This window comes from Halichoeres trimaculatus, unplaced genomic scaffold, assembly GCF_033239565.1.
Source record: "Halichoeres trimaculatus isolate MK-OKI-2021-1 unplaced genomic scaffold, fHalTri1.1 fHalTri1_scaffold_7, whole genome shotgun sequence".
NCBI classification, from domain to species: Eukaryota; Metazoa; Chordata; class Actinopteri; order Labriformes; family Labridae; genus Halichoeres; species Halichoeres trimaculatus.
This window is the reverse complement of record NW_027437185.1, coordinates 10,534,991-10,550,203: the sequence shown is the minus strand read 5'-3', so window position 1 is coordinate 10,550,203 and position 15,213 is coordinate 10,534,991. Positions and strand designations below refer to the sequence as shown.

General features: G+C 39.3%; 1 protein-coding gene across 1 annotated transcript; it reads right to left on the bottom strand.

Annotated features, from left to right (window-relative positions):
• Window positions 1–3,290: 3,290 nt before the first annotated feature.
• On the bottom strand, window positions 3,291–9,344 carry LOC141793903 (beta-1,3-galactosyltransferase 1-like). Its single transcript, XM_074674772.1, has 4 exons — window positions 9,292–9,344; window positions 6,550–6,733; window positions 4,795–5,061; window positions 3,291–3,902 (listed from the first exon to the last, which is right to left on the bottom strand). Exons 1-4 carry the CDS (start codon window positions 9,315–9,317, stop codon window positions 3,291–3,293), a joined length of 1,089 nt encoding a protein of 362 aa, XP_074530873.1. The 5' UTR covers window positions 9,318–9,344.
• Window positions 9,345–15,213: the final 5,869 nt, after the last annotated feature.

Here is a 15,213-nt window from a genome sequence, read left to right as displayed (position 1 = left end):
TGATAGACTCTCAAGTTTGAACAGACCACTGCAGAATAACTGCTGACTGTGGGTTGGAATCAGCATTAGCACAAACAGTTTAGCCCCTGTGTTATAGAGTGATACAGCCTGGGCTAAAGGCTAATTAGCCTGTATCACTCTTCTGTTTAGCTTTCTTCTACTCTTCTGTCCATTTTCTGACAGTTAGACTCCTGTGTCCACCATTAATACTAAAATAATCACAGAAATCGTTTTCAGAAGAGAAAAATCACAGATCTCTCTTCCCTCTACTAAACTTCGTCATCCAACGTGTTGTTGTCAGAGAGACTTAGACATGCGGTAAATCAATCCAGTCTTGCTCGACTTGATGAGGGAGCTCAGAAGTAGTATTTCAAATAAACATATATTGACGCTGATAATCTCGTTTTAAAGTGTGGATTAGAATCTGGCACATATCCAAAAGAGATACTTTTGCAAGATCACTCAGAAACTCCTCACAGCCCCTTTAGATAAATCTTGGAGTTCGTTCAATGCATGTACACTCAAATTGAGCTAAATTTGACTCTCAGAGAGTTCTTAAATAACCTGCAACAGCCTTTATGAAAGTACACTCAAATGTGACAACAGTTAACCATCGATGCATCCCATAATGCAATGCACAGATGAAACCAGAGTTTCAGAGGAGGCACTCTCAAGAAAGGATGAAACCTGTTGTTGTTTGAACATTCACACAGATCAGAGCCCTCTCAGGCAAATCAAACACCACTGTGTGACACCACTTTTCATACATTTCAGCAGATTAAAGTATGAGAGCATAACCTCTGACGTTTACACAGCCTCTGATGGTTTATTTTTGAACAGATTTCCAAAACACACGTTCAGCATAAACATGAAAGAGACAGGAGAGGAGCTGAAGAAGATGAGTAAGACTTTATAAAAAGTTTTATTTCTGGTCAGACAGGTGAAGCTCAAGGTTCAATATGAGTCACCATGCAGCCCCACCTGTGCTTCACATATAAAACATCCACCCAGGTGGATGTTTATGCATCCATGAAAAACCAGTGATAATACCTTTGTTAAAAACTAATATTTTTTTTAACACTCAGCTCACTGAATAGCTCTACAGTAGCTTTAAAGAACTTGAAAGGTAAAATTTAGCACACACATTGTCCATAAAAGTTATTGGAGCTCATAAATTCAATGTTTAACACACAAACACCATAAAATAAGCAGCACAGCCATTCAAGCATTGGAAACACTTGGACTTAAGATGCACGAGAATCCTCAAAGGGATAGGCGATGAAAACTTTGCCCTTTGATCAGTCACTGAAGATGAAGTCAAACAGTGAGTTACTGCAAGAGCCTGCAGCAAGACATAAATAGATGAATAAATAGATAAATAAATAAAGATACAGCGGTTACATTCACAGTCAGCACACAGTATATGTGTCAGACCTGAAACATTTTCAGCTCTTTGGACTTCCTGCACATCACAAGCAGTGCTGAAATTGTGATGTGATATCCTGCTCTCAAGCAGTCAAGTTTAAACCAAAAAAGAAACCTGTCATCTTTGGTTAGGACACCACAGACTGAGCTGGGGAAGAAACTCTGCAGCATGTCTTAATGCAAGCCTGTGGTGGTGGTTACAAGCGGGAGCTCGAAGTGCAGAGAACTCCAAAAACAACTAAACCTGCAAACGTCCTGTTGCTTGTGCAGCTTAATCCCCGTTTACATTCTTTCTGTTAAAAAATTGCATGATCTAAAATGCATAACCTCCTGTACACAGTTCATTTTTGACAACATTGTGTGCCAACTTTGAAAACGCCTCAACAAGATGGCAGCTAACTCAACTTTGATGTCTCTACCATTCACTAATCCACATTTAAAAATCTAAAGCCTGAATTTTAGATCTTTAAATGCAAGAGACATAAGTCTTTTGCTATAGCTTCATAAACTGACAGCATCTGTCTGCCTAAAGCCGGGCATACACTGTGCAATATTTTAAATCATTTGACTCAGCTCCATCTCAAACTGCACGACTCGTCGCAGAATTCAAAAGTTCGCAGCCCATGAATCATGTTCTCACACTGTATGACCCAATGCTCTGATGTGACTGTACCATTTACACTATACGTCCACACGTCAGACTCTGAATCCTTCCTCTTCTACGGCATTTGGGAGCTGGACTCTTGTATCCAGCTCTGCGACGTCAAAGGGAGGAGAAGAAAAAAAAACAGAAGTTGGAGATGCACACCAAAGATGCTAAACAGAAACAAATCCACTGTCTTGGCAATTTATGCCATACTGTGTGGAGAGACAAAAAAAAAAAAAAAAAAAAAGAAGTAGAGGAAGAAGACGTGTGTGGACTCGGAATTGGCTGGGCAGACATCAGAAATACATCTCTTAGTTCTTCAGTGAGAACTGGAGGTAAGCAGCGACAGCTTAATTGAACGTTAGCCTACTCCATATACACGTTAGGGCTGAAATTTGACCCAATTAAAAAAATAGTCGCACGAGCAGCAAATTGGCTCAAAATGAGCTGGCAATCGCACAGTACATACCCAGCTTTATACAAGTTGTGACCAGTGTTACCATAGTTACCTTGAAAAAGTCATCTAATTGCTGGTTACTCTTTTACAAAGTAAGTTAGCTACTTTACTGATCACTTGATTTTGAAAGTAACTGCTTTAAATTACAAGTTACTTTATCAGTTACATTCAGCAGTCGCTGACAACACTCCCTACTGCCTCATAGAGCTGCACCATTTAGCAAAATTGTACTTTATAAGAAATAATATGACTCTACATGCTTTGTTATAAAGGAACATGCAGAGATTATTGGTAGTTGTGCAATATGTACTTTACATCTTAAGAGAAAAATAAAATAAACAATAAAAAATAAAAATGATAACAATAAAAAAAATATATTTTTTTATATGTTTTGAATTTGAAAATACAGCTAAAAAAAACTCTTATGGTACTATTTTTGGTGCACTATAGTACTGTTCAGTTAAAACTTCTACTCTTGTTTGGTTTTGATCTGTTCCATTTTTTGGTAAAAGCTATAGCCTGCTTATGCTTTTGCAATGCAAGTAAGCAGAAGTAAATGATATTTGAGTGTGTGCTCACATAATCCCCAGTGCCCTAGTCTCTGTAGTTTAAAAAGTCTGAACCTACCCCTACTTGTCAGTGTGTACCGCGTTGCAAGTAGCCTACATGGCTGGATTAATGAATAAGTAATTTTAATCTGATTGCTGGCTTGGAAATAGTAATACGTAACATTACTTGTTACTAAGTAACGTATTACTGACATTACTGGTTATGAACACATCTACCTTTACTTTGAATCTGATACTGTTTCCACACGTGTAGCAGTTGTTTGGAGTTTTCCAGTATTGTTGCAATGACAGAAGTCCAATAACAGTTTCTCGCAGAGCGGGGAGCACGCAACCTGAACAATCTACCGTGGCGAGGATTCGTCAGTGGTATCCTCAGATGTCTCAGACACAGCCCCACGTATACATCCTCAGTGTAAATGGCTTTAACATGTGCAGACGCCTCCAGTATCCTCTGTGGTAAATCCAGTGAGAACACATATCCAAGTCCCAAGGCATAGGGAGGATATGTTGACTCAGGAAACACTGAATACGGCAGATACCACTTTGAGGAAGGATCCCTCAAAACAGCAGCACCTCTTACCACCAGTCCTGTCATATAGAGAGTCCGAGGGGCTGTCAGGAGCATGTCTACGAGGTTGTGGACGTTAAGGAAAATGTCAGAGTCGACCTTCATGGCGTAGGAGGTGTTGGGGCAGTGAGAAAGGAGCCATTCAAACATTACCATGGTTTTAATGGTCAGGTTTTTGTACGTGTCCAAGAAGTTGCTTTGAAGAATATCATGATGTTTCTCGCTTTCCTGTAAAATCTGTTGAAGAGAAAGAAGCAGTGAGAGAAGAAGGACACAGGTTTGGGCCAATTAGATTAGGAAGAAAAGGAACATTTGTTTGGAGCTTTGTCTTTGGCCAGATGAAGGTGTAGAAAGGTATCTGCTGACTTTAATGCACGTCATACAGTGCTCTGATATTGTCATAAACTATATAAAAAAAACCTGTAAAAAAAAAAAAAAGTTAAAAGTCTGTACTCAATCTCAAAATTTAGAGAAATAAATTTTGAATTTAACCTTCATATCAGAATTCCAGGAAGTCAGAATTGAGAAATATAAGTCAGATTTTAAACTTTTCCTTTTTTTAGTCATAGCTTTAATCCCAAATTCTTAATTGTTTCTTAGAATATTGGGATCAAAGTGAGTACATCTAACTTTTTTAATCTAATCATTCGATTCTGACTTCCAAGTTAAAATACTGTAATCTTTTTTTGACTATGACAATAAAAAAAAAGCATAGACCCAAAGCCAGCATAACATTTAACATCTGAATACCATTTTTAAAGTGTTGTGTTTATGGCTAATGCAAAGTGGAGTGATGGTTAACTGAGAGCATGTGGCAAAACCAAATGTTGCCTCAGCTGACAAGACATGATCGACTGATGCTATAAAAGAATTCAGGAATAAACTAAAATTTCTCATTGTGTGATCAACAGCATTGAAAGTCAAGGCCAAACCTACTTTCATAACCTGTTTATGTACTGTAGCTTTCTGCAGTGCCTTTGGTTTGTCTGATCTAAATACCGTGAGAGATGTAGGTTGCTTCTGAAGCACCTGCTGCAGCCTGTTCATCTTGGCCTATATATTTTGCAAACAGCAGAAATGTGCACAGGGTCAAAAAGAACCCACTCATTACTAAACTAAGCCAACTCACTTGTTTCTGAAGGAGCTCTGTCCCGTCAGCCTCTTCAGAGAGTCCCATCAGGAAGTAACGGCTGACCCTTTGACCCAGCACTGTTGTCTCTTTTCCCCATGTGTTGCGGATAATGTCACGGGCCTCTTTGTTGTGAGGGGCCACTGGGGTCATGAGGACCAAGAATGAGTTTTCCTTCTGACATCTGTTGGGTTCATCCAATGTAAAGAAGTACTTTTCAGGATAAGCCACGTGGTAGCCTGATACTGGAGGGTCAGGTGATATGATCTGTGCAGACATAAAGGTTTTTAGTGTTGTACTTTTTCAGTTGTCCCTGCTGCCATGTTTGATTTCCAGCTCCAAAACCAGGAGCTGCCAAACAAAACTGTGACCTCTCATTGGCTAATGAGTTGTACCAAGTGGGAGGTACCATGTGTAGATGGGGGGTGGGGGGTGGGGGCGTCATATATGAATCAATGTGACGATAAACTTTAAATGTACAATGATACTAACCTTACACCCCTGATACATGTTTAGCGTATATGCAGACCAGATAAGAGTAAGAATTGGGTTAATTAATTGTACATAATTAATCCCTCACTCTTGGCGGAAGCCAGCTCTCTATAAGTGGAGGATGGAAGTTCTTAGGGTAGGTGGTGGGAACTAGACAAGCGGAAAATCAAATGTCATATTTATTTAAAGGTCCCATATTATGCAAAAATCACTTAATTAAGTCTTTTAGTGAAATTTGTGGGTCTTTGGCTTTCCTCCCAGCCCACAAAATGTGATATTTCATGACAAAACCTGTACTTAGTAGTGCTTGTGAATGTAAAATCCTGACCTACAAGCTGTTTGGATTTTGGGGATTTGCCGACGTCAGCGATTCCCTTTTTTGACCAATCAGGAGCAAGTCTGACCTGTTGGTCCACTGGGGCAGATACCCCCGCACCCCCTGAACCGCCCACTCCCCTCCCCGCTGCTGGGGAGAAATCTCTCCAGCAGCGAGTGTGGCTGTTTTTGGCTGTAAACAGCCACATAGTTCCATGCACAAGCTTCCCATCTCGGAAGAAGACAAGACTAAGTGGCTAGAGTTCATTTATCAAGAAAATGTTCCAGCTACACTCAGTAAAACTGTGCATGTGTGTGCTAGTCACTTCACAGCCGACTGCTTTTCCAACTTTGGACAGTACAACAGAGGGCTAGAGAATAGACTGGTCCTGAATCCAGACACATTATCAACCATCCGCCAACAAACCTCAGACCCTGGAAATGTGAGTATTTTAAATGCTGTGTGCTGTGGAGCAGATGGAAGAGCTTTTCCTCAGTGTCCCCCCTGTCTCTGTGTTAGCTTCAGGATGCTAACTTTAGCTGCGGTTAGCCTGTTGTTTTAGCCTGTAATGTTACAGTAAAGGAGCGTCTTTTGAACATTGTGCACTCGGAGCTCATGGTGCCGATCTCAGTGACGCTGAAGAGCGAGGTGGTATCAGCGGTGGCTCATTAACATATGAAGGTCACGCCCACTAAATCAGAGCGTTCTGAGCAGAGGGGCTATGAGAGCCTGGAAACAATGCTGCTGTGCTTGATTTATTGGCTTTTTGGACCAAAATATGTTACTACCATTTCATGAAGACATCAATGATCCATATTAAACTGCAGAAAAGGAGCAGAATATGGGACCTTTAAGTCATGTTTAGATATAAACAGACTTATCTTTGCCCATCATTTTTAGGTTTCCATTTATGGACACAGGATTTTGTCATTAGTAAACATACGTACACTGTCAGGTGAAGTGGTCATAGTAAAGTCGGATGGGCTGGGCTCAGAGTTTGTTGTTGAGTGGGATGGTAGCCATGACGCCTGGAGGTTTGAAGTGTAGAAAATGAACAGTGAAGTTCCCATCATGACGAACAGCAACCCAAAACAGAAACGTTGTCTTGCTCTTGTCCAGAGGATCTTTTCACTGTCAAGTCAAAAGCAAAAGTCTGTTTGACTGCATACCAGACACACTTAACAATCTATTACTAAACTGGAGTCAGGTTGTATTTGACAGATAACAACTCTCTAGCCAGTTGTGTGTCTACATTAAATACAGGATAGGGTTTAAAAAAAGGGAAGAAACCTTTGCATATATAGGGATGTTTTTTATCCTGAGTAGTCCTCTCATCAGATCATGTTTCTTCAGTCAAAATGTTTGAAAATCACACAGCTGGCAGGCTAAATGAGAACCTGAGCACTCTCAGTATTCTCTGAAAATAGACTCTAATCTCTCAAAGGAAAATGAAACAAACATCGATCAGACAAATTAGCTTTCATCACACACTCCTGTCTTGGTTTGTCGACTCCTAGTAACTACCTGACGGTGAAACAGTGGGAAAGCCTTGTTTATTGGATTTTTTAAGCACACTTGTTGCCATGTGTATAATCACTCTTTCTCTTCCTACGTTGTCCAGACAGACTGAAACATCAGATAGTTTTATATCACTTTACTCTGGTATACTCACTGAGGGGCTTATCATCTTCACTGCAGATACTTAATGATCTCAGCAAATAGAAACATGTTTTACATCGAATATATACCTTTTACTTTACGTCTTAACTAGAGCCTGTGTGTTTTAAGTTTAACAAAAACTCTTCTGCATCTGTGCCTCATCTTTTGACCTCTCGATAACCCATACAAAGAGGAAACTCACTTCCAAAAAAAAAGCACCAGACTGCACCACATGAACATTTTAACCACCAGACGAACTTCCTCAAAGGGGAAGGCTTGGCCTGTAATGCTTTGGATCAAGGGCGTAGGTTTGGTCTCAACATTGGTAGGGACAATATAACAGCATAACCTGCATGTACATGGGGGGGTCAGGGCTACATTTCTCACAAATATGAACCTAATTAATTGATAGGCTAAATGATCAATGCAAAATAATTCTGTATTGACTTATACTAACTTTCATGTGTATTGGTTCACCTGGTACACCATCCGATTCAAACCTTTATTTTCAAAAACTACTAAAGAAACATTTTGAAAACTTCCAGCATAAATGTCTGGATTTTATTAGCAAATTTAAATTGCAATATTTGAACATATTATATTAAGGGATTTTAATAACGTTCTACCCATAGACTGTATGTATGCTTCTCGACAAAACAAACTGAAAAACAACGGTAGTACTTCGGCTGTCAAATGAGCCTCCGGTAGCAAGTTTCGCACGAGTAGGACATTTCGACAGAACAAGCTTCCTACTCGAGTTGTGCAGGTTAGCAAGTTCACAAAGTTTAATGTTATGCTAAAAACATAGAAAATTTAGTGGTGTGTTCCCCACCTCCACAACATTGACGTCTTTTTACATTACTGACAGTGGCTGCTGCTGGCCAAAAAAATATCCCTCCTCTGCGAAGGAGGTGGCATGTTGTCGACACGTATTTCTGTCGGGGCTGAGCGAGTGTGTGTGTGTGTGTGTGTGTGTGTGTGTGTGTGTGTGTGTGTGTGTGTGTGTGTGTGTGTGTGTGTGTGTGTGTGTGTCGGGGGCGGAGTCATTAGCCAATCTAACGTGCGTTTGAGGAAAAAAAAATGGACCGGCACATTCAGCGAGGGAAAAGGGGTAAATTTAAGTCTGAACATTTTGAAAATAGTTCACTTAATAACGGTAGGGTCAATTCTATCCTTACAACATATGGGAAGACAATCTAAATTCCCTAAATAACTGAACTCATTATATAATGCAAAAAGTTGCTTAAAAGTTGGTGGGGACAATTTGTGCCTCCTGAAAAGTTGGTAGTGTTATGTCCCTACCGTCCCTATGCAAACCTACGCCCTTGCTTTGGATATGTCAGACAAGAGGTTAAGAGTTTTAATCTTTCATTTTTCAACAGCTAACAAACAGATACACCCTATTTAAACTGATTTTGGTGTTAAACACAGAAGCACTAGATCTTTTCTTTTTGATTAAAAAATATTGATTATGCGATTAAAAAAAAATCTTTTGAGATCTTATGATGGTGCAACTGTAGAGATCATTACTCTATCCACTGGAATATTGCCACTAAAATTTAAACGAGATCTTTTTACAGATTAACTGTAGAGATTTTCAATGCATGGCAGAAATCTTCCCTCTCAACTCTGCTGTCATTTTAAATAAAAAACAGTAGATTAAGGTTGTTTTTCTTTTCTTTCTTTTTTTTTTGAGAAGCAAAAACTTCAGGTCTTTTCATGTAAGAGTTTATGAGATGCATTAAAAGAAGAAAATGTTTCCCCCTGTGCATCTAAACCAGTGATGTCAAAGCTTAACACATTTACTGGTATTCATAATTAAGAATTATTTATCAAGAAAGGAAAAGGTAATTCACTTCAAGGACATTATTGTTTTATTATTATCTCTGGTTTAATACTCAGTCGACCATTTGAGCTTGAGAGTGGAATAGGACTTAGATTTTACAATCATCTGTTTCTGTGTTAGTGAGATCTGTTTGGATGAGTCTGAGTCTTTGAATTTTAATCATGCAGAATAAAAACACACTTACTGTTTAAAAGCAGAAGTCTTCAACATGGTCAGAACGCAACGAATGACTACCACTTCTTTAGTCCTCAGAAAATAATGTTACAGACAGCAGATAGAACAGAAGTTTCTCCTGCTCAACAGAGAGTCCGTGCTGTGGTTTGTGGTGATATTGTCAGACAGCTAGATCAAGTTTTTTCTAAGTGAAACATCCGCTGATGAGCCATTTAAAAACGTAATACAAATGCAAGGGCTATATCTGTTGTATCATAGCAGTTTGAAAGCATGTTGACTGTTAATCAAGTGATAACTGTACATGTCACATATTCTCTGACATTAAATGTGGAGGCCAAACAGTTTATTTTAATAAACCTTGCAGTCTTTCAAAGCAGCTCTTAGAACTCCACTGTCTGCCCTCATGTTTCTTCAGAAACCTGTGACAGTTTCCTTTAACTTGTAGAAAAGAATAAGACTATCAGGAAACACATCATTCTGTAGAGTCCCTTTATCTTGGTTTAAATCACCGTCCCTTGCTCTGCTATTTCCATCAAGCTTGATCTATAAAAGGTAACTTAAGAAAAATAGTTCCTCATACAAAACTTCAAACTTGCCCTTGCCCCATATTTTAAAAGGTCTCCAAAGCCATTGGAGTAAACATCCAGGAAATCATAAAGGACAGTCTTAGAGTCAGCTTACTTCAAACACACTAGTGCAGCTGCTAAAAAGACAAGATTTTATAAAAATCAGTCCTCAAAAATTTGGGTAAAATGTGCAAACTCAGTTCTGAAACCTTGAAGAATGCTATTCTTTTGCAACAACAACTTTTTAAAAAATTAATTTTCCATCTCTCTTGCTGATCTTCAAACTGCATAAGATGCTTGATTCTTATCAGTCAAAACCCCTGGACAGTGACTGGTAAGTCAAACCTAACATGAGCAGTGCTAGAGGTAGACAGAGCAGATAAAACTGTTAGCTTCTGTTAGCATCATATTGGTAAACAATGTAGGGAGAATGTTGGTTTCTGTTAGCATGCTAATTTTGAAGTCCCAACAACACCAGTGTTTTCATTAGGGTAGTTATTGGACCACCAATGTGTATCTATCCATATGTTATCCTTTCCTTCAGGACAGTTGCATCAAGGGGGCCAGTCCAGTTTGATTCACTTCACAGCACTTCACCGGTGAGACATGTTCCTGACCTCAAAACCCAACCTTGTCTTTGTATGTGTGTATGAAGGTTTTGATGTCAGCTACCTGGCTGAGTTACACTCCTGTGACTAGCATTATGAACTTTTTGGATTCTAATCTCTTTTTCCAAGTGCTCTCACTCTGTTCTGGTCAGTACCTCACCTAAAATCTAATAAACTTTAAGGATTTTAGAGGGATGGGCGAGTAGCGATACCAGGTGTCAGTATTGGGCCGATACCAGCCTTATTTCAAGGTATCGACACTCGCAAAGGCTGCCGATACCAGCAGTGGATACTCAAAGCAAAAAAATCCTTGGAGTCCTTCTCGCCAGTAGTTGGCCCTACATTGCTGCGGTTTGACACCACGGCAGGTCCTATTGGGATGATATGAATGAACCAGGGAGAGTTAAAAGTTAAACTTTTTATTTTGCGCTTCAATTTCTTTGAAAAAAAATTACAAAAACTCTATTATTATTATTTTTTTGCACTTTTGTAAATTTATTAAAAACAAACTCATAGGGGATATTTTTTGTTTTAACTGAATGGCAGAGTGACTGTGCCGTCTTTGTTAGAAATGATCTGTCACTGTTAATTGAAATTTCAGGTTAGGTGGTATTGGTACTTGGTATCTGTGATTACTCAAGAGGAAGTACTCGTGCTGGTATCAGTCTGAAAAAAAGTGGTATTGAACATCCCTAGATTTTTAATCTGCAGTAGAAATGCTATCACTGCCAGAATTGTCCAAGTCTTCAGTCTCCACCACTTTCCCAAAACAAACCAGCCAGTTAGCCTTTACCTCTGACTTTATCTTGACATGTGAAACTGCTTCTTCAAACACTTTCCACTGTAGGTGAGTGTGTTTTGTTTACGTAATTTCCAGCTGATTTTTACAAAATGTATGCCTTAGTCATGTCCATTAAACACAAAGTAATTTCCAAAGCAGATGCCGGGATTTTTCCTTAAGTTCTGTTTTACTGCAATCTTAACATTAAAAGAGCAGAAATCAAGCACTTCCTGCCATAGATTCTAACTTTTCTGACATCCTAGCGGTGTCTTTATTCTGAGAAGTATTTGTGCCTGACCGATAAGACTCAATGTGATCAGCTTTATATTTTCTGTGGAAATCACATCTACATTACTGATTGTTATTTCTCTGTAACTTCCCATGTCCGGGGTTTATCTCAAAGATTTTAGCTGCTCTCTTTTCAGTTTTCAGTTTCAATAGATAACCAAACTGTATCTTTCAACACTGCCTGATGACGTGCTGAGTCAAAGATAACTCGCTCTGTTTCCAAATGTCATCAGAAACTATAGATGCTCTGCAACTTTAGAAAAACAGAAACTGTGAAACCACAGCTTTACTTTCACACGTATCATGTGTGTGAATACACACCACATTTCACCAGACGTACAGAGACATGCTGCAATGAACTTATGAACTCTAGTAATCACTTCCTAAAATGTGACTAAACATGTGATTTCATAACTGACAGGATTCTTTTTCCTTTGCACTGATTTCCATTAAATGATCTTTGAATCATTAGTAGACTGATTAAAGCTTAAGTAAATCTCACCTCGGAAACTTTTTAGGGTACAGGTATTATTCAGTGCAGGGGCCTATTTTGCCCAATTGTGCTGAATGAGGGGAATTTGTAGGGCTTGAACTCAAAAGCTTACAAAACTTTGTGCATGCATCAGACGTGTTGATACTTTACATTTGAAATTAAGTGCACAGGACAGTGTGACATGAAATTTTGACAAAAACATACCATGAATCATGGCCAGATCTACAAAAAAAAGTCTAATCCACACAAACTGTAAACCCAACAGGAACTCTGCTATTGTTATGAAGAATTGAAATTTAGTTACATTCTATGCATTTCATAGGGTTCATGCTAAAAAACAAAACAAAACAAGTTTCTTAAGGATCTGGTCAATTGGCTTTAAACATGAATTTAAAAAATATCTTCCATTAAACTGAAAGGAGTGGCTGTTGTTAGCCTCTTATATGTTCCACAGAGAAATAGAAAGTGGTTTACGACTAAGCTACACATACTCCAATGTGGCCCATACAAATGTATACTAAGGTACACATTCATATGAGAATAATTTTTGATTTACAGCAAAAATCTGCAGACATACCATATGTGATGTGTTACTACCAATTGAAACCCCAGAGCAACTGTTTGTCTGTATCCCATCACCTCCTAAAAGAACACCTTTAAATGTGGACTGTATCTTGTTTCGAGCCACTGGTACTTAAGGAAACAGCTTCCATTTGATGCATGGTCAATCTGGTCTTGGGGTGTGTACGATTATTGAAGAAGAGGCTTGGGTTGGTTACTAGCTTGGCTAAGCCTAGCTAGTAAATCTGACTTGTCTCCACCTCCATCAATCCATAGAGAACCTGGTGGTCTGTTGATGCCCTATGAAATGGTGTGAGCTACTTGAAAGGCAAAAGTCCAGGGCTGATGAGATCTTTCTGACCATAAACATAGTCAGCAAGACCCAGACTGGACACAATGTCAAAAACACTCTCCAAACAGAAAGCAAGAGCTGCTGCGTATATAGGTGTGACACTCTCTCGATCAGCTTTATGTAAAGCTCATTATCTTTTACAAAGCATGTTGTTCCAAACAGTATCCTGTATCGTATCCTGTGACATTGGGGCTGACATCCAGGAGGCTGATGATCTAAAGCCCTGTTTCCACCAAGGGTTCAGTTCAGTTCGCATTTTACAGCGTTTCCACTGACTGATCCCAAGACAGATCGCCAAATAACCGAGATGAGCCATTCCACTTTTTGGCACCCTTCCGTAGGGGTGCCAGACTAAGCACATCTGATTTTTGCAGGTGGAGCTACAACACTGCAGACTGTTGATTGGTAAAAATAATCGTCACTTACCGTGAGACAGCAGCTGCATTTCTCCTGGCAGCAAAGTCTTCTCTGAAACAAAGCTTGATTGCTCTTTGTAATAAAGAGCTACATTCCCATCATAAAGAGGCATCATGCTATCATTTAACAGATGCAGCTCTCAGCATCTGGCTTAGGCGCCGCCTACCACAAGAGGGCACAGGGCCAAACTGAACTGAACTGGACTGCTTGGTGGAAACGCGGCTTAAGACACATCACTATATGTAAGGTTTTAGTATCCTGGTGCACTTGGACTCACTGATTCTTTGATTTTCTCTTGATAACGGGTTAAAGAGACAGCAACAAGTACTTAGTACAAGTACATTAACCTTTGGTAAAGAAGAGAGCTGGTCTGTGGGACCCAGGATTGCTAAGTCTTTTTGGATGCAAAGGCAGATGGGTTATAGGATCATATCCATTCTGTACAGGGAGCTGTGGAAGCCACGAGTTTAAATGAATCATCTGAGCCAAACATCGAAACATTTCAAACCCCTATCTCAGAAACCTATTCAATCCTATGATTACCAGTACTACTTTCCAAAAAACGAATGAAAGGGTTGTACTGAATCTGTGTAGCACGTAATGGCAAATTTAAACAAAGAGGAAGTAAATGAGAACAAGAGGAAGAAAGAAGAAATTCTATGTGATGACAAGTCTCCGGAATGTATAAAACTCATATAATTTTTATTTGCTCTTAGTTAAATTATTTCAACCAATATATCCAAAGAATATTCAAAGAAATGAGCAAAAATCAAAAGACAACCACTGTACTGTATATTGCCATCGAATATAACAACTCAGAAAATTAATTATTGAATGAAACAATCTCATATACCCAGGATTCATTGGTTCTATTAAGACAATGACAGTTCCTTTGTGTAAAGTCAAAACATAATAACTTTTCTTAAATATAATGGTAATTATCTTGGTATCTTAAAGCTCAAAAAGAAGTGGTCCGGTTCAGCTTGGAGTCCAGGGAAAGCCCCTTTGGCCGTCTGGTGGAGGTCTTCATTCCAGAGTGGTTTAAAACTTAAGCCATAGGCAGGGGTCCACTGCCATCCATCCATCCATCCATCCATCCATCCATCCATGCTTCCATCCACCCATCAATTCATGCACATCCATTCATCCATCCATCAATCCGCCCATCCATCTACCAGTTCATAAACATCATCCATCCATCCATGCACATCCATTCATCCATCCATCAATCCGCCCATCCATCTACCAGTTCATAAACATCATCCATCCATCCATGCACACATCCATCCATCCATCCATCCATCCATCATTTGACCAATCATCCATCCATCCATCCATCCATCCATCCATCCATCATTTGACCAATCATCCATCCATCCATCCATCCATCCATCCATCCATCCATCCATCCATCCATCCATCCATCCAATTTTCTATCTATTTATCTTCCATGCACACCCATCAATCAAAGCAAATATCCATCTGTTGATCCAGCCATATGTCCAGCTGCCCACCAATCTATCATTTACACATTTATTCATCCATGCACATCCATCCATTCATCCCCCTTTCCATTTAAGGAACAAACTAAAAGCAGTAGTGGCTCTGGGTCGCACAAACTCAATGAGGGTGTTAACAGAAACTGTAGGTAACAAATCACTGTCAGGTATAGGATTATGCAGAAGTTATGGAAGCTGTACAGAGATTATTGTAACAAACAAACATTAAAAACATAGCCCGTCAAAAACGCTTACCAACCATCAAGAAGGCTGAACAAATAAAATAAATTAAAAACATGTTGTGGAGGGACACCTCCGTTTCACTTTATCAGTTTTTATCATACTTCATGGCTGGGCAGAACAAAAT

What these genes read in the sequence shown, in the direction of transcription:
- LOC141793903 (XM_074674772.1), bottom strand. Translation starts at nt 9,317, where the DNA reads ATGTTGAAGACTTCTGCTTTTAAACA. An exon ending in TGACCACTTCACCTGACAGT is followed by an intron (nt 5,062 to 6,549) that starts GTACGTATGTTT and finishes ATGTCTGCACAG; the next exon opens with ATCATATCACCTGACCCTCC. An exon ending in CAGAGCTCCTTCAGAAACAA is followed by an intron (nt 3,903 to 4,794) that starts GTGAGTTGGCTT and finishes TCTCTTCAACAG; the next exon opens with ATTTTACAGGAAAGCGAGAA.